Consider the following 20,205-nt stretch of genomic DNA (forward strand, 5'->3'; position numbering starts at 1 on the left):
TCCAGGCCATATTTAACTTCTATGAATATTACTCACCTAGTTCATAAACACCCCTACAGCTATTTAATTTTCATTACTCCCCCAACACCTATGGCTGCTTGTACCTGCCATACGTAGCCTTCTGTGAATTCTTCTACCTATCCACTCCCACATGCAGAAGCGAAACACGGACAAGTCAAAATCACTCATCACACTCACACCTGTGAGGACTGCCCTGCCCACACAACCCTCTTCCTGCGCCCAAACTTGAAACTCCTTCTTCAAGGGAAGAGTTGGAATCAGAAAGCATTTCTTACCTAGTAGGAGAGTGGGAGACTCACCTTAGAGGACTGCATTATGTTTTTGGCCTGCCTTGGCCTAAAAAAAACCCCTTTTCTCACACACTCTCAGTGAGCAGCATCATAACCCTCATCACCCTGCTGTTTTTGCTCCCCAAGACCACTCTCATTCTCCTGCCGCAGTAAGCTTGTATTAACATTACTCTGGTGATTCAGCATCTTGGACTGGAAATCCCACCTCCCCTCTATTGAAAAGAAATAAATATAATACATCAGTATGTGTTTGAGGGATAGCATGCATGCACAGACTGCAAGAATAGTATTTTTGTCTCCTTTAAACATACTGTCTCTCTGGCCCAATACCAGCGGCAGACCTTTGAACCCCATCCCAAGATCAAGAGGTTTCTGGAAAAGGAGATTGTACTTTTGTGGACAACAACAACACACTCGCCTCAGTCTGGTGCTGTACCAAGTACCCAGACAGGCCCACCCAGCTCATTCACCCACATCTTGGTAAAGCAAGCCAGATCAGCTCCTTCATCCATCATGAAGGGATCAGTCAGATTAGTCCCTTCATCAGCCCCTATACCAGGGGAGGTGGATCCCTGTTGGTTCTCCTGGATCTCTCAGCAGCTTTAGATACCAGAGACCATGGTACCTTCCTGGAGCAGCCCTGCAAACTGAGAATTGGGAGCACTGTACTGTGATGGTTCTGCTATCTGCAGAGTAATTTTTGGCTCATCATCAAGCACCTACCTTGTTCCCCCACGCTTTTTAAACACATATGAAACTGCTGGGTGAGAAGATCCAGGCATTTGTGGATGGCACCCAGCTCTATTTGTTTATACCACCTGAGTCAGGTGAAGCCCAAAGTCTGGCAGCCGTCAAGGGCTGGATGAGAACCAATAAACTGGAGCTGAATCCTGACAAGATGGGAGGTGGTTCCTATGCCCAGGAACAGGGTAAGCAACCTGTTCTAGAGGGATTCACACTCACTGATATGGAGCAGGCAGTGCTCCTTGATTCTAAGTCGAGACTGGATGTCCAGGAAGGCAAGGTGTGCACATGCCCAGCCAGGGCTGCCACCTTGCCCCCATAATTGAGGGACCCCCCAGGGCCCTGTGACATCAGCATGCTCCACAGCATGCTCGCAGTGTGCACACACGCCTTGTGGTGTGCTGGTGTCACTCACGCATGCCCCAAGGTACGGGCACCCCGTGGCTTGTGTGCATGATGCAAGCATGCCCCATGGTGTGCATGCGTGTCACCACAGAACTTTGTGGGGTCCTGGCTTTGCGGGGCTGCCCTCTAAGAGTGTCCGGAAGCTGCAGATAGTGCAAAATGCAACAGCTCAGCTGCTGTATGGGATCCCAAAGTGAAACGTATTACAACTATTCTTTGGGAATTGCACTGGGTGCCTGTATACTATCAATACTTGTTAGGGCACCTTTCCCAGTAGGTCCTGCTCAAGGATTAATCTTTCACCCAGCATTGTGGTCCTCATCATAATGGCTGTCTCTGCAGGTGCATCTGCTGTGAAAATTCAAACACGGCTATTCTTCTATCTCAACTTGTTTGGTTCTAAGACAGAGCTCAAAACTGCTGGCATTGAGCTCTAAAGCCAACAAGTGGGGTATCTCTTGCGGAAATTTCAGGGTACAGCCTAATCCTCGGTGTCAGAGGGAACGTTACAGGGTGCATGAGACTATGACAGTAGGTGTTTTCCAATTTCACTCTCCTATGGAAGTTGGAGGCGCAGCTGTGATGAGAGTGGCTTTGGCCCACCTGGTACACTCCAGGTATTCTGGACTACAAGTCCCATCAGCCCCAGCCAGTATGGCCAAGCTGGGAGTTACACCAGGTTGGCAAAAGCTGGAGAAGAGGGCTCTATCCTTGTCCCCTTTTTCTCCAGCCCAAGCCATTCAGCTCTTCAGCTGGAGCTTTAATAGCCTCTATTGTCAATTGCATAATGGTACCAATTCCCAGCCCCCACCTACACACAGAGAGAGGGAGAGAGAGAGACATGCAGTCTTCACCATCTGCTGCACAGAGCAGCACCTGCCTTTCGGTGCACTTTCCATTGCTAACGTCACTGGGAAAATCTTCTTATATAGTAAGCGGAGCCAATATCCCAGAACAGCATACGATTAAAAATAGCCTCTTGTTGCATGTGGAACCCTACTTGCTCTATAGACTAAACAACAGAGAGGCAGATAAAGAGTTTGCAGGTGGCTAGCCTGCGAACAGTTACAGCACGGAGCGCTGAAATCTACACTCCTGCTCTCGGATGGAGGAGGGATGCTGCAGATATAGGGAAGTTAAAAACTCTTTTCAGTATCATGCAACACAGCCAAAATGGACTGCTCACACATTTCCTGTTACTTCTAATAAATGCTCCCTTTTGAATACTTTCAGCAAGTTCTCTTCCCACTTCCTGGTAAAATTGCTTCCCATCATAAGTGCTCTTCCTTACACCACCATCAAATCAAGGGGTTGGAAGGGACCCCAAGGGCCATCTAGTCCAACCCTCTACAATGCAGAAACATGCAGGTGGCCTTTATGGGGATCAAACCCACAACCTTGGCATTATCAGCACCATGATCTAGCCATCAGAGCTAACTGGAATATTTTGTTTCCTTTAATGTAATGAAGTGTGGTACAGTCTGCTAATGCTACTATAATTCCATTAGTCCTTAAGGTGCTGCAGGATTCTTTGTGTTTACTTTAACAGACTAACATGGCTGCCCCTCTGTAATTTTGGTTCTTCTGTGCCCACATTGTTCTTTTCTGAGCAAATCCCCTTTGAACTACTACTAAGTTATTCTGACCAGTATCCCCAGGTAGGTGTTTAATCTTGTCCAGGGGGTATATCTTTCCTGACAATGGTTCCTAGGGTGCAACAGGTTACAGACAACTCTGGCGTGGCCAAAGATGGCCTCACAATTCTCTGGGCCAAGTCCAGAATCTTGGTGCTTTTTAGAGCTTCATTCCTTAGGCACAAAACAATGCACAATTCTATAGCCATTCAACAGAAGAGAAGGTCACCATGGACTGAATGCATTATAAACCATTTCGACGCAGGATAAATTAAACAACAAGGCACCAGTATACATGCCAAGAATTTCTAGAGGAAACTTGGCATTTATTATCTGCGTGACTCATTTGAGGACGGGAATGCACAGAAGAGATGCTGTGGAACGGTTTGATATTTCCCAGGCAAAAGGATACGGAAGTGTTAACTTCCTCACCTGAGGGTAAGCCCCACTGAGCATGCAGGAGAATGAGCTGTTCCTTTCTTTCCACCCACACCCTCTTGCACACACAAACACTGCACACAGCCTCCCTTCATCAGCAGAGCTGTTATCCCAGCCAAACGTCTCCCGGTAAAGGGATTAATCACTTCTAGGATGTTATCCCTATGGTCTCATTTCTGGGGAGGTAATTCTCGCTTCCCCAAAACAGTGTCCATTCCAAAATGGATTCCCTGCCTTCTTAACTCACTAAAACTTATTCTAATCCACAGTTTGTCGGCTGTCAGACTCAGAACATATTTTGAACAGAAATAATGTTAAACTCTGAGCATGTTCAGAGTACATTCCTCTCACAGCTAACAGGCTCCCCCCCCCCACATGTGCACACACCACACAATCTTGGGATTGTACAGCAGCATTTCCTACTTAAAGACTATAATGTCTACAGTGGTTTGAGCCCCAGAACATCTCAATTCAGAAATCAAGCACTGAAACCCAGTCTCCCCACCCCTGCCGCCCTTTAATTCCAGGATCTACCACTGACTCTCACAATCTTCATGCAAAGATAAAGCATGCAGAGCTCCAAGACACCCCAAAGGCTCTCCTCACCAATTAGAGCACATTCTTGCCCATAAGCAACACAACTATGGGGGGGGGGGGAATGTGAGGTTTGAGTTCAGGGAGGTGAACATGCTTTCTTTGCTTTGCAGACACTGACTTATTTCTGCAGGGGGAAACTATCAGCTCTCCTCTTCTGCTTGACAGTGACTGGGAACGATCACAGAGCAATCCAAAACACGTCTATTCAGATCTAAGACACAGCGCTTGTCTTATTCCTGCCCTGCCCTCTCCTGCAGATCCCTACCCACCTCACCCCCTTTCTCGCTCGAGGGACTCACCTGCGTCCGAGGCACCTGTGGGAAGAGATTGAGTGTTGTGGGCCGCTTGGGTCTGTAGGTGTCCATGGTCACTGGCGGGGGCTCCTTCTTGATCGGCTCAGGAGCCGTCCCTTCGTCGCCTGGGGTGTCCCCAGTAGCATCAATCAGGTCTAGCTGAAGCATCTCTGCCTGGAGCCGGCTGGCCTCCCCTCCACCCACTCCCAGAACGCCACTGGTCTGCAGATTCACATGGCTCTGCCAGGATATAAAACAGGGACGGAGGGAGGGAGAGAGAGAGGGAGGGAGAGAAAGAATGAGAGCAGTAATAAGGCTAGGAAGCGGAGGAGGGTGGGTCAGGCAGTCGCAATTCATCAGCAGCAACCGTCTCCTTGTGAAAGGGCATCAAAGCTCCAAATCAAAGCCACCTAGAAGAGAAGCTGTCGACTTGTCACCGTATCAAAGGCTCTTACAAACCACCCCTCACAGCAGCCCTAACAAATAATTGGGACACCGTACTCCCACCCCCTCTGTTTACTGTGTAACAGATAATTTCTGCAGGACAAAGTTGGGGGGAAATACAGATAAAAAATCTCAGCTGGTAAACCTGCGCCTGCACTTTGGGATGCAGGTGGAGGCTCACGTGATGAGACTGCTTCTTCATCCAAAGAACCCCTGAGTAAAGAAAACTAGATATTGGGGAAAGGGTTCTGACGTAGCCTTCTCAGTCCTCTGCTTGGTTTTCTGTATGCAGAGATTGGGTGCAATCGCCAAAGTCTTTTTTTCCTGGACACTTGCCCCCTTTCCACCCCCTTTTTAATTTTTAAAAATAAAATTGCCAAGCAAATACAGCAGAATGTTCACAAATTTAAAGTGCATACTGTATACAATGAGGGAGTCATTCGACCAGGAACCTCCTTGCTCATGTGAAATCTTTTAAACTGAGGCTACTTGCCAGACTTCTGACTTACCGATAACCTAGGATGCCCAAACAAAAAGTTTTCCAAAATTTAGCTACAGATGCTCTTGCTATTCTGTCACAATTCTAGCAACTAAGCAATCCAAACTTGGGTTTTGGAAGGGGAAAACTGTAACCTTCTAGATGCTCCAACTCCCATCAAGGATGATGGGAGCTGTAAGCCAGAAACATTTGGAGGGTCATAGATTCCCTACCCCTGGTGCAGAGGGCAAGTTCTAGAAAAACAAAAAACTGATCCTGACCTCAGCTGCCACCTACTGGAGAGTTCCTAGTAGTTACATTTTTAATCAATCAATGTACAGTCGTACCTTGGAAGTCAAACGGAATCCGTTCCAGAAGTCCATTCAACTTCCAAAATGTTTGGAAACCAAAGCACAGCGTCTGATTGGCTGCAGGAAGCTCCTGCAGCCAATCAGAAGCCGTGGAAGCCCCGTCGGATGTTCGGGTTCCAAAGAACGTTCGCAAGCCGGAACACTCACTTCCGAGTTTGTGGCGTTTGGGAGCCAAAACGTTCGAGACACAAGGCATTCGGAATCCAAGGTACGACTGTATTAATTTTCTATACTGTCCTTCATCTGGCAATCACAGGGCAGTTTGCAACATAAAAATACAAAATAAGAACACCGAATACATAATAAAACGAAGAGAAACCAATAATTCCTCCTCCCACAAACACATTTAAAGGGCCACAGAATGTTAATCAGCCAAAGGCCTGGTTATAGAGAAACGCTTTCGCTTGGCGACTAATGATATGTAATGAAGATGCCAGGTGAGCCTCCCGGGGTGAGCATTCCAGAAACGCAGAAAAGGCCCGTTCTCGTGTTGCCACCATCTGGAACTTTCATGGAGCAGGCACACGAAGAAGGGCCTCAGATGATGAGTACGGGATCCAAATCAGTTCACATGGGGAAAGGCGGTCCTTGAGGTATTGCGGTCCTAAGCTCTTTAAGGCTTTATAAGCAAAAAACATCACTTTGAATTGGGCCTGGAAACTAATTGGCAGCCAGTGCAGTCGGGCCAGGATTGGCGTAATATGCTCAAACTGTCTTGCCCCAATGAGAAACCTGGCTGCCAAATTCTTCACCAGCTGAAGTTTATGAACAGTCTTCAGAGGCAACCCAACACGTTGCAGTAATCTAATGAATACAAATAGCTTAAGGAAGTAACGCCAAGGCAATTTGGGCATGGCAATTTTTCCTAACTCTTGTTAGAACTCATCAGTATGCGGATGATACCCAGCTCTACCTCTCTTTTAAATCAGAACCAGTGAAGGCGGTGAAGGTCCTGTGTGAGTGTCTGGAGGCGGTTGGAGGATGGATGGCGGCTAACAGATTGAGGTTGAATCCTGACAAGACAGAAGTACTGTCTTTGGGGGACAGGAGGCGGGCAGGTGTGGAGGATTCCCTGGTCCTGAATGGGGTAACTGTGCCCCTGAAGGACCAGGTGCGCAGCCTGGGAGTCATTTTCGACTCACAGCTGTCCATGGAGGCACAGATCAAATCCGTGTCCAGGGCAGCTGTTTACCAGCTCCATCTGGTACGTAGGCTGAGACCCTATCTGCCTGCGGACTGTCTCGCCAGAGTGGTACATGCTCTGGTTATCTCCCGCTTGGACTACTGCAATGCACTCTACGTGGGGCTACCTTTGAAGGTGACTCGGAAACTACAACTAATCCAGAATGCGGCAGCTAGACTGGTGACTGGGAGCGGCCGCCGAGACCATATAACACCGGTCTTGAAAGACTTGCATTGGCTCCCAGTACGTTTCCGAGCACAATTCAAAGTGTTGGTGCTGACCTTTAAAGCCCTAAACGGCCTCGGTCCAGTATACCTGAAGGAGCGTCTCCACCCCCATCATTCTGCCCGGACGCTGAGGTCCAGCGCCGAGGGCCTTCTGGCGGTTCCCTCATTGCGAGAAGCAAAGCTACAGGGAACCAGGCAGAGGGCCTTCTCGGTAGTGGCGCCCACCCTGTGGAACGCCCTTCCAGCAGATGTCAAAGTGATAAATAACTACCTGACATTCAAGAGACATCTTAAGGCAGCTCTGTTCAGGGAAGTTTTTAACATGTGATACTTTATTGTATTTTTGGTTTTTATGGAAGCCGCCCAGAGTGGCTGGGGAGGCCCAGCCAGATGGGCGGGGTATAAATAATAAATTATTATTATTATTATTATTATTATTATTATTAGGAATTCAGTGGTAAGCAAAACCAAATCCCCAAAGTGACTCCACTGAAGTGCCTATGGATCATTCTGAAAATGTAAATATTATGCTCTGGGTCGCTCTATGACACAGGAAATAGCTTTCTCAATGCCTTTCTGTGGTAAATAAGGAATCTTTAAGTCTTTAAGGTAACAAGAGCTTTAAGTTAAAAAGAAAGAAACCATTTGTACAGCTGTACAACCATTTTTTAAAAGCCCCAGAGTGTCTTAAAACCAAAGAGCTGAAAGGAGACAAAGATACACTGATTTTAACTCCTTGGTGCCAAACATACCCAGACTACCACCCGTACACTTCATCTCCTGACACTGTTCAGAACACATAAGGTGGCAGATGAAGGGAGCATGTGCTCCACAGAAAAGTCTTTGCAGAACACATAGATCCAGGTAATTCAAGCAAGTGAGCCAAGCCCCATAATATGCTGGAAGACAATCCTGCTCCTTCTGGGTCAATAGCCACACTGATCTTGAGGGAAATTTCTTTCTATCATCAATATGTTTACTAGCTAAGAAATGAGTCAAAGCTATCCGCCACATATTCCTAAAGACCACTTGCTGCACTGCAAAGCTATAGCCACACAATGGCTTCATTTGCATATAGTGCTCAACCAAACCATGGTTTTAGAGAGCACAAGAAAATGTGCAGGTACCTAGAAAGAAAAGCCTGGCTGCTTCACTTCTCCCCTGATCCTCCTCCTCCTCCTGCGTTATCCTGAGTTAATTCACAGACTCATGATTTGTGTCCCCCAAACACTCTTAGGAAGCAAGGCTGACAACTTAAAAGCTCTTGGTATGCTTGGGGTTCCCCATGCAAAAAGAGATTTTAAGCTCTTGGCCTTCCTTCTCAGCAAGGCCCACTCTGGCTCTGGGAATGATAGGGAAGCTCTCACAAAATCTTGCAGGACATCCCACAAGCTCTTGTGGGAGAAACTCCACCCTGCCTGTGTATAGGTGAAATTGCACATGTTAAATGTGTGTAAGATGCAGGCATACTATATACTACATAATCTCTCAAATTACAGAAGGGAAATCTGTGTGCCTTCCAGATGTTGTTGGACTCCAACTCCCAACATTCCCTGGCTACTTTGCTAGCTGAGGCTGATGGAAGGTGGAGCCCAACATCCGGAGGCACACAGGTTCTCCATCCCTATTATAAATGCTTGCTTTTGTGCCATTCCCAGTTTGCCTTATGATGAGAGCTGCACTTTTCTCTCAATTGCCCGGCCTTGATTTGTGATCCATTTTCTAGATTTATGTTCTTCGTAAGTATAGATTTAATAATATGCAGCTCACTGAAGCTGCACTAAGAATTGCTGCATCATGATTTCCATGGACAACAGATCATTCAGACTTTTCTTTTTCTTCTCCTCCCTGGGGTTTAATGGCACAGCAAGGCCAACGAAATACTACAACTCAAGGTTCTTCGCGAACTTTTTTGTGTGTGCTTAGCCCTATCACTCTAGCTTCACCATCTTTCCATAGCACCATTTATCTTTAATCAGAATACAATTCTGAGTATTTTTCACTGAGAAAATCTCCTTATTTTTGCCTGAGTTCCTGATACTATGTTGGAATCATATCAGTGGAAAAGTTCAGTCTTTCCTCTACATAAGTAGATCTGAGTTCCATTCTCAGTTCTTCCTCCTCTTCCAAACCACTATTTATTCCTGATGATACAGCACACATCTTTAGAGCATTCATATGCATGAGCAGTCACCGCTTGCCTCTGGGGAGCTGGGCTGGGGATCATCAAGCTGTCTACTTTACATGGTGCACTTAAGAATGGCAGGTGCACTATGAAGTAATAGACAGAGCAGCATCAAGTTCCTGTCTGGAGAGATCCATTATCCAGAAATGTTGGAGGCCTGGAAAGGAGTGTGTGTGCCAAGAGAGGAGAACAGGCTATATGCAATAATGAATCGCTTTCAAAACTGCATTGTAATTATTTTGTGGTCCTTCCCGATTAACTGGTATAAACAAAATTGAAGGTTTAAAATGTGGCACAATGATTAACACCCCAGCATTTCACTTCTTTTCACTAGCATGGCAAACTATTCAAACTTACTTTGCGCTGCAGTATAACAGAGTTGCTCCACAACTTCACAAACTAGCTTCCATTGTGAGAGGGAATAAAACAATGTTAGACAAAACAAGGTCCTAAAAATTGGCAACTGTATAGCTTGATATGGGCAGTGCTCAGGATTATTTATCTATACATCCAGCTATAGCAGCAGTGGGGAACCTCTGAGATACCTCTCTCCATTGCTCCCCTCTTTTAAAGCCCATTTTTCCTAACACACATTCCTAAGCCTCAACTTGTTTCATGTGGATTTTTAAGAACACACATTTATACAGAGCAAAGCACACTGTTGAAAGTAGACAAAAGCGTACTGGTGCTAGCCATCCCTTTCAGCTCTGCTACTGCAACTGCAGAAGGTCATAAATTTCTAGTCAACCATTTGAAAACCTACCATCCCTTTGTCTGCCTGACACCGTCTGTCCCAATTCTGTTAGCATATGTTTCAGACAGCCATTCTGTCCCAAGTCTCCTTCAGAACATCTGTAGTGGGCTTGAACTCTGAAAGGGTGTCAAAGCAATGTGGCTGTGGTGCAGATGTCAGTGTGTGTTGAAACTAATCCATCAGCTGTCACATTCTGGCATTCAGGCTTACTGGGCATTTTAGCAAAGGGTTTTTCTTTGGCAAGATGATGACATGTAAGAATCTTAGGCTGTATACAACCAAAATTTTATTCTAGAATCAATGGAGACCGAATTGTTTTCCCTACATGGTTTTCCTTAAATAGACTGGGTTGTTTTCCCGACACAGTCCGCACACAAACCAGATATATCGCGTATATATTTTGCTCCTGAAAAGTGCTCATTGGAAAACTGTCATTCTGAAAATAAAAGTTCATTGCAGTAAGGTGGCAATCACCATTTCCTTCTTCATTCACCTGGAGCATGTGTAGAAAGGAAAAGCATGGATGATGTAATCAGGGAGAGGGTTTTAATATCAAGTAACCACAGCCACTCTAGTAAGATGGTAGTATCTAGAATCAACCTAGATTGAAAACAGCATGTTGAGAGCAAACATGAACGATTCCAGATTGAGAAAAACATAGTTGTGCTACAAGCAGGTTAGTGTGTGCGCAACCAGAGGATCAGTCCTGGAAAGGAACCCAGTGGTCATCCAGTCTAACCCGCTACCAATGCAGGAACGGCACCACGACAACATCCCTCAGAGGTGGCTTTCTGGCCTCTGCTTCAAAGCTTCTAATGAAAAGAGTCCACCATCTTCTGTGGCAGCCTGTTCCACTGTCAGACAGCTTTAGTCAAAGAGATGGACAGATGGATGTGTCTTCCTAGCATGGGCCCTGAGGGTTCTGGACCACACATGTTGGCTACATGCAACAAAACCCACACTTTGCAGAACAGCATCTATACTTTCCCTGGAGCACTTTTTTCAAGTCCTACCTCAGAGCAGAACTGTTTTGTTTGCATTCTTCCACGCGCTCTCTGGCATGCAAACTTCTGATTAAAGCAGCTATGACTGCGGCTGTGTATATGTGTGTGTTTAAGCTTGGGTGCTCTTCTTGGTGAACAAATACAATATCTTAATTTTACCTTGCATGAACTTGCTCGGATGTGCTTTTCTAGCCTTCAGTTCTTGCTGAAATGCGTTGCTTTAAAGTCTTTAGTTCATGAATTTCCAGGCAGGGTTTGAGGCTGCTGACATCTGTTATTTGCACTCATGGAATTGTAGAATTGTGGAGTTGGTATGGTCATCAAGTCCAACCCCCTGCAATGCAGCACTCTTACAATTTTTTAAAAAAATGCAGCCCATGTCCAGTTTCTTCCTATCTGATGTCTATTTCACTCTGAAGCAGTGCAAGATGCCCTTTTCTATGAGCTACTCATGATCCATTTACATGCAGCTTAATTTGAGTAGGAGCAAACCAGAGACTGGCCCCAGAATCATATGCAAGCACTCAGCCTTGGGCCTTGTGACATAAATATGAACAGTACCACTGAGCATGTGTGGAGAGCTTCCTTCTCAGTATTAACCCCGTGCTTTCAGAGAACAGGGCTGTCAGGTTGACCAGAACCCCCCAGCACATCTTATTTGAGAAACTACCAGCGCTTTAGAGTGAAAGAGACACTTCCCATACATAAGGCAAGATGTTTCAAAATGCCATCTTCTACCCCATGCAATAGAAGTGCAGCAGAACTAAATTCCATCAGACAAAAATGGGTGATGCCATGCTCCATAAAGTTACTCTTAATTGGTAGACGATGGAACAGGGCACAGGCTTTGTTACAGCAAATGATCCTTCTTCTATATAGCTTTCCCCTCTGCAGTTGCCACCTGTTAGTCCAGAGAACATGCATTTTCTTTGAAGCAACAGAACTAATTGCTGTGGCTCCTGCTGAAGTGGCAACTTTGCCCATCCTCCTCACTGGCAGCAGCAGCAGCAAACAGGCTTTAGTCTGTATCCCAGAGAAGATATGGGAGGAGGGCAGGTATTTGGACAGGTGGAATGGGAGGGCATGGAACTGCATTCCTTCCTGCTATGCTGGAAAAGGAATAGTCATAATAAGGCTTCTTTACTGCAACATTTGTGGTGGAAGAAGCACCAGAAGAATCTACAGCAGATGCCCTTGTAAACGGAAACGTTATGCAGTACCCAGTCCAGTGACACAACTGTAAGGAGATAGAAAACCCAACACCCTCCTGAGTTTATGAGCAAGCCCCCAGTATTTTCTGCAAATGGTGCTCTGATTTTGAATGACTACAATCTGCACAATCAAAACTGATTTCAAACAATTACTGTATTTTTCTGTCTATAAGACCCCTACATGTATAAGATGCCCCAATTTGGGGGGTACTCCAATTTAAGAAAATGGGGGAAGATCTATCCGTGTATAAGACACCCCCAAATTTTGGACATTACTTTTTAGGAGAAAAACCTAGTCTTATACATGGAAAAATACGGTATGTAGAAACCTCAGCTCAGGGTATTCAATCTCTCTCTCTCTCCCCCCCCCCCACCATAAGTGATGCCCCTTGGGGGAATTTTTTGTCAGTTCCATGTAAACCATTAAGTCATATTTTAGCTTCTTTCAGAATTTTGTGTCTTAGGCATTTTTTTTTTCTGGCTGTGATCACTCTCTCTCCTTTTAGCTCCTTTCTCAGTGTGTCTCTGCAAAGTGCCTGGATACACAACGTATTTGTTTTGATCAGTGTCCATGTACTCTGCCCAGCTGTAACATAACCGGAGTTTATTCTTTAAAAATTACTTCTCATTTACAAAAAGAAAGAAAAGAAAAAAATCTCTTCTAGGTTTTCTATCACTTTATTCTTCTTCAAGCACCTTCTTGAGCTTCATCTCAAAACTATGTGGCTCAGTCACAGCCAGCATGTTCCAAGCGTTGAAGTTCAGAGTGGTTAATTGGAAGTTGCCCATTAAGTCCTTTCCCCCCGGAGCCTGAAATGTTCTGTATCTCATTTGTAGAGAACGCACTTCCTCTGGCGACAGAGAACCCTCTCAGCTTTTCTTTACATCTCCGCAGCTTTCTTCCCTCTAGCATGGCATACATAATAAATGCATCACACTTCTGCCTCTGTTGTCAGAAAAGCATGCAGTTTTGAAACTCCACCATTTTACAATCTCCTGTGGCTTTCACAGACAGCTCAAATTGCCATCTGAATCTTTCCCGACTTCTTCAACATGCAACCTTCAAGGCTGGTGGGAAAGATGTGCTTTAGTCAAGGGAGGGGTCCCAGAAAGGGGTAGAAAAGCAATTTTATTTCATCTGTTTCCCTTACTACAGGCATGGCCAAACTTGGCCCTCCAGATGTTTTTGGGACTACAACTCCCATCATCCCTAGTTAACAGGACAAGTAGTCAGGGATGATGGGAACAGTAGTCCCAAAACATCTGGAGGGCCAAGTTTGGCCATGCCTGCCTTACTACTATTAGGAGCATAGAAACTGCCTTATACTGAGTCAGACCATTAGTCCCTCTAGCTCAATACTGTCTACACTGATTGGCAGCATCTCCCCAGGGTCTCAGGCAGGGGTCTCTCCTAGCTTGACCTGGAGATGCCAGAGACTGAACCTGGCATCCTCTGCATGCAAAGCGGATCTGAGCTATGGCCCTTCCCCATGGTAGGTCCCATTCATGTTCTGGCAGATAGAATGTTCTGGGGCCAGCAAAGCCAGGAAGGCTGGTTGGGATCTTGGAGCAGGAATTACTTTTGTACCCAATGGGCTATCATGCCCCTCCCTTGCTGAGGTACATGATACAGTGCTGGATTATTTGGTTGCATTTGCTTTCCATCAGCACCGCAGTGCTAGTGACATAGTACTGCTAGAGCCACTACCAAGTCACCCTGCAACCCTTGTGGGCTCATTTAAAGTGCAGGGAGCCAGTGTGGTGTAGTGGTAGTCTTGTAATCTGGGGAACCGTCTCCGCTCCTCCACACGCAGCTGCTGGGTGACCTTGGGCTAGTCACACTTCTCTGAAGTCTCTCAGCCCCACTCACCTCACAGAGTGTTTGTTGTGGGGGAGGAAGGGAAAGGAGAATTTAGCCACTTTGAGACTCCTTAGGGTAGTGATAAAGTAGGATATCAAATCCAAACTCCTCCTCTTCTTCTTCATTTCAGCAGATTCAGATCTAAGGTGGTGCCTAACACACTGTGGTGGTACAAATCTCACATGGCCATTATATCTCCTTAAGTTTCACATGAGGAAATGTTTCCATGGGAAAAAACCTGAATCCAAACAGAAGGTCTCATCTACAAAACCAGACTTTGGATAGAATCACAAGTTCTTTCCAGACATCAGCTTCGATGCTCAGGTCTGTGTGATGTAAACATAGAGAAGAATGCCTCCAAGCATGTGCTGAGCTCCTTTCCTAATCACCAATTAACCATAACCACTTTGCATATATCTGGGATTAGGGAGAAAGGCTTCTATACAAAAGGATTTGGCTGTCATTGAGGCTTGAACCTCAGCAGCTCTAGTGTTAGCAATTAGCTATGAGAATAATAATTTGATTGATTGATTGATTGATTGATTGATTCGTTTCCCCAGCCACTCTGGGTGGATCCCAACAGATTATTAAAAACACAATAAAACATCAAACATTAAACAATTCCCCAAACAGGAAATAAGAACCATCCCTCATGTGCTATGGGAGTGTGAGATGTGGGCATAAAAAGACATGCAAAATGCTCTGGAATAAAGGGAGGAGCTTTTAAAATGAAGCCTCATAAAAGGAAATGAACCTTCAGTACAATATAGACTGAAGGCTCTGCCAGTCAAAAGTTGAGATTATTGAAGGATATCTAAGGATGATGCCAATTCCCATTCGCTTAGCAAAACTCTCCACACAAGATGTCCTTCATTTAAGTGCCCTCAGATTTCATAAATGCTGAGGAAAGTTTCTCGAAGGCTGAGAAGAGTTAATACTTCATAGATCAAGTCCAACCCCCGCTGATCTGCAGCTGGGAATGAGTCCCAGTCTAGAGCCTCACGCAAGAAGGATTGCTTAATAAGCACACAATAGCAGTGGCACCTGCATTTGCTTCAGGCCTGGGTGCTCCTCCAGGTGCAGTCAAGACACAGTGCATTGCAGTGACGTTGCCTCAGGGTGACCCAGACCCAGGACACAGCATAAAGAGAACTGAACACTTAAATACAAACCACAGAGAGACAGGTGAACCATTACTGCCTGCCAGCTTCCCCCAACCAGCTACTCTTTGGGTATTTTAAAGGACAACACCCATCAGCCCCAACCAGCACAGTGATGCACCAGATTGGGGAAGGCTGGTCTAAGGACGTCCAGAAAAGAATCATAAAAATGTCTGGTCCCCTACGGTAAGAACCAAACAAGTCCTCTTCTTGTACTGGGGAGAATGAGTAAGGCTTAAGCAGATCCAAAGGGTGGAGATAGAAGGGGGTTCATATTGAGAAAGTACATCTCTCTCTCTCTCTCTCTCTCTCTCTCTCTCTCTCTCTGTGTGTGTGTGTGTGTGTGTGTATGTAATGGCTGTGGCTTGACCTGCCAAGAAACAATTACTGCATCCCTTACCTGCCTATTGGGTGGGAATGGGTGTTTCGTTAGCAGTAATTAAGGAAGCACTGATTTCCTTACCCGTGAGGCCAAACTGTCCTTGCAGTGCAGGCTGATTCCACACTCGTCCGTGATTTCAGAGAGATCTTCATCCTCAAATTCCTCCAGGCTGATGTCATGGGTGAGCCTAAGTTAAGGCAAAGAGTGTGAGGTTATCCATCAAGGAAAGCTAGCCAAAAAGGAAATACAACACACACAGTGATGCTTGGGGCAAGGTTATAACCCCAGGCCTGGATCCAAAAGAGAGAAGAGGTTAATTGCCTGCCAAGCTAAATTAACAATTACTATATTAGATAATCCACTGAGCAGAGACTCCAAAGGAATTTTACCTTCTACTGTGCTGGTTATCTGAGTTTCCCTGATTCTTCTGTTCTTTGTGCTGCGGTATTTTCAACATTCCCTGCAGCCCTGAACACAGAGGCTGGTCTCACGTGGTGGTAGCTGGTGAGAGAGTTGGGGGAGGCACTATTTTGAGCCCCTCCTTTCCCAACACTAGGGCGTACAAAAGGAAATAATGTTCTCAAAGATGTGCAGAAACATCAATTACTCCCTATACCAGGGATAGGAACCTGCGCACTGGCATCCAGCTCCCATCATCCCTGACCATGAACCATGCTCACTGGGGCTGATAGGAGTTGGGAGTCCAATAACATTTGGGGAGCCAGAGATTCCCCAGCCTTTCCCTATGGGAGGGGAGTGTGGAAAGGCATAAGCTATCTCTCTCTCTCTCTCTCTACCTACAACATACATACCTGTTGCTAACCAACCAAAATAATCAAAGTGATTACAGTGTCCCGTAACACACTTGCCTTTAGCTCCATGAAGCTTTTTATTTTTAAACCCTCTCAAACCAAACCGCTACATTTGCTAAAATTGAAAGAACATATTTAAAGGCATTCTTTTTTTATATAAATGTTATATGAGTATAGGAAAAAAAGGGGTTTAAAGTTGTTTCAGCCCACAAGGCCAATGTTAATGGTTTAATTTGAGATGCAGCCCACTGCAACACAGAATGGGAAGCTATTTTCAGCAGCATGACTTGAAAATGTGAAGAAATAACCTCTGGTCATGCAGAGAGGGCTCCTCACTACTGGGTAATCGCAACTAAGTCCCATATATCTGGGGTTAGGGAGACCACCTTCCAGGTGCTGGCAGGGTAGGAATAGAGTGTTGGTGCAAAAGAAAAAAGGATGAGGTAAAACTTCAAAATGAAGCTTGATTTTTAAAAAATATGATATATATTATATATCTAACAGAACCACCTCCCCCATTGGGGCCTGGTGATGACCCCAAGATCTCCCGCAATGATGTTGCAGATAAAGTCGCTCAGAATCGGAAAGATGTAGACTCCACTGTGGGAGCAGGGCCACGGTAGAAGAGTGCTAGGGTTCTGTCTGGTCATATTGTATGGGATCAATTCCAATCTGTTACCTTCGAGGATGTGGACAGGCTGCTTGGACGAGTGAAACTGACCACCTGTCTCCTTGATCCTTGCCCATCCTGGCTTATAAAAGCAGGAAGAACTAGGTGATGGGCTCCGTGGGCTGGTGAACGCTTCCCTCTGTGAGGGAGCCTTCCTAGACCCGCTGAAAGAGGTGGTTATTAAACCACTTCTTAAAAAGCCATCTTTAGATGCGGCCACGATGGCCAACTATCGCCCAGTCTCAAATCTTCCATTCTTGGGCAAGGTGTTTGAGTGGATGGTTGCTGAACAACTCCAGGCATGCCCGGAGGATGCAGATCATTTGGATCCAGTACGTTTCCAAGCACAATTCAAAGTGTTGGTGCTGACCTTTAAACCCCTGACACCGAGGTCCTCCTCCGAGGGTCTTCTGCTGGTTCCCTCACTGTGAGAAGCGAAGTTACAGGGAAACAGGCAGAGGGCCTTCTCGGTAGTGGCGCCCACCCTGTGGAACACCCTCCCTTCAGATGTCAAGGAAATAAACAACTATCTGACTTTTAGAATACATCTGAAGTTTTTAAGGATTGATGCTTTTATTACATTTTTAGATATGTTGTAAGCCACCCAGAATGGCCGCAAAAACCCAGCCGGATGGGCAGGGTATAATAATAATAATAATAATAATAATAATAATAATAATAATAATAATAATAGTAATAATAATAATTCTACCCAATGTGCTTTGCTGTGTTGTTTTCTTTAGGGGCAAAAATATCTCATTGATATAGTTCACTTAAAACCACAAGGGGACAAACTCCCCCCCCCCCTGTCAAGAGGAAAAAAATTCTCTGAGGGGCTGCATGTTGACAGTTATGGAAGCCAAAGCCAATGATGGGCCAGAGATGAAAGTGTTTGAGAATGGTCTCAGAGTATGGTCTGAAGGCACTTGAGGTCATCATCTTACTGAAGTTAAGCAGGACTAGGGCTGGTCAGTGCCTGGATTGGGAGACCTCCAGGAAATCATATGTATGTTGCTTTGGGTTCCATGATGGAAGAAGAGTAGGAGTAGTAAATGTAAGAAAATATGTAAATAAAAAATAGCTAATGTTGTATAAACACTGCTGTGCTTTCAATTTTTATTATGGCTACTCAGATAAGAAACCTCAAATCTATGCAGGTTGACTCAGAATAAAAGTAAACCCCATTGAGTTTAATGGGGTTGTTCTCAAATACAAAGGGTGTTTTTAATACAATCAGACCAATACTGTACTGCTACTGTTCTGGAAAACAAGTGAAAGTAATTCCTGACTTTAATGTGCAATATACATATATGTAGCAGAAATCTACCATTTTTAAAATCAGTTCCTCTGAAACTATGAAGAAAGAGGGGGAAATAATTTTAAAAACTAGTGGGATGGAGAGGAAACAATGGGGACGGAAGAAACTCTAAGAGGGTGGAAGGAATTAGGCAGTTTCAGGTGTTGTTGGGGCTGCAAGCATTCCCTACATTGCACACCTGTGGTTTAAAGCTTTTAGGAATATTTCTGCCCCTGAAGGCAGCAAAACATAGTAGGCATACTATATTTGTATGGCTTTTAAAACAAACACATTTAAGCATCTTTGTGAGGCTTTGCATCACTCCTGCCCCTGGATTTTGGATTATTTCTTTTGGTACCACATCTCCATTTTTTCTGTCAATCACTGCAACATCCAAGCCGCCTTGAGATCCAAATCTTTTCATTGCCAAATTTCACTGGCAAACATGCTTATGTGAAAAACAGACAATGCACAGCAAGCTGCAAAGTCAGCGTCTTGCTTGCCCCCACCCAATACCCCCCTCCTCCAAAAGACCAATTTAAACAATAAAGATGAACGATAATCTATTTCATCCCAGGTGACAGCAGGGTGGCCAAGAGTCCTACTTTGTAGAGGATAGTCCTCAAAAACTGCCTAGCAAAGAGACAGAGCAGGCTCGCAGGGTACAGTCTCCCTACTCTACGCTGAGATGTTCTTCTGATTAAATTATTGCAATGATTTCTTTTTTAAAAAAAGATATTTATTAAAGTTTCAACATTTTACAAAAAAGAAAGAAAGAAAAGAAAAGAAAAAACAAAGTAAAAACAGTTAAAAACAAATCAGTTTTTCCAAATCTTATCTTTCATTTGCTTGTTTCCCTGACCTCCTCACGCCTCCCTTTTTTGTATTCCAGTTCAATTAGTTAGTTCAGCAAATCCTTTCCCTTTTTGATTTTATCTTAATCTTTTATCTTAATATATTATAGCTTTATATCATCACCTGTTAACAAACCATTTTATATATTCCTTTATAACATTGCTACTAAAAACCGCTTAACTTCAATCCAACATCATTCTAACATTCCTTAATTTTCGATTTCTGAATTTGCATTTATAAATGCAAATCTGTTCTTTTTTCATTTTTGGTGATGCACTGTACAAGTGGTCACCCAGAGTGGCGCTGTGGGTTCTGGCTGCTCAGTTTCATAAGACAGAGCAGGGGGTCAGGATGCAAAATCTCAACCTGTCGAGATGGTTTAGTTGTCTTTAATAATGTCCCTTTTGATTGGGAGGGCTCTACCTTTAACCCCTAATGCTGAAGTCTCCACTGATAAACAGTTCCACTCAATTTCACTTTCCTTACCACTTTGCATAGATTTTAGCCAAATTAGCCAACAGACCTTATACTCACATTCCCCCATGGCTATTTATTAAACATTAATCCTGAACTGTTTGCACAGATATTATAACAGCTTCCTGTTGATTAATTGCTATCTCACAATTCCTAGGTAAAACCACTTCAACTGCACAAACCTAAATTTGAATCACTCCAGCAAGATAGTTACAATCCGTAAGTAACTTGAGTTCTCATCCCTCATCTAACCTCTTTCCCAACTCCGAATGTTTTGACTTCTTCAGAAAATATGCATTATGAAAATGGAAGATGAAGCCAGATATCTCAAAACAGCATTTTAATAGTGAAAAATTAACCTTGTCAACATAATACTGTACACTACAGCAACATCTGGAAGAACCAATGGACACCT

At 44.7% G+C, this 20,205-nt stretch overlaps 1 protein-coding gene across 4 annotated transcripts in view; it reads right to left on the bottom strand.

The window, feature by feature from the left end:
- Nucleotides 1-20,205, bottom strand: part of MAPK8IP1 (mitogen-activated protein kinase 8 interacting protein 1) — a 61,867-nt gene that overhangs the window by 21,015 nt on the left and 20,647 nt on the right. For 3 of the 4 annotated variants that reach the window (XM_028727296.2, XM_028727277.2, XM_028727286.2), the window contains exons 2-3: nt 15,764-15,869; nt 4,429-4,662 (exon numbers count right to left, since the gene is read on the bottom strand). In XM_028727296.2, coding sequence (XP_028583129.1) covers nt 4,429-4,590 — 162 coding nt within the window. In that variant the 5' untranslated portion in view covers nt 4,591-4,662; nt 15,764-15,869. Of the gene's footprint in view, nt 1-4,428; nt 4,663-15,763; nt 15,870-16,071; nt 16,155-20,205 lie in introns of those variants that run through there. The other variant, XM_077928847.1, reaches the window with a different exon arrangement.

This window comes from Podarcis muralis, chromosome 1 (genome assembly GCF_964188315.1).
Source record: "Podarcis muralis chromosome 1, rPodMur119.hap1.1, whole genome shotgun sequence".
Classification (NCBI taxonomy): Eukaryota; Metazoa; Chordata; class Lepidosauria; order Squamata; family Lacertidae; genus Podarcis; species Podarcis muralis.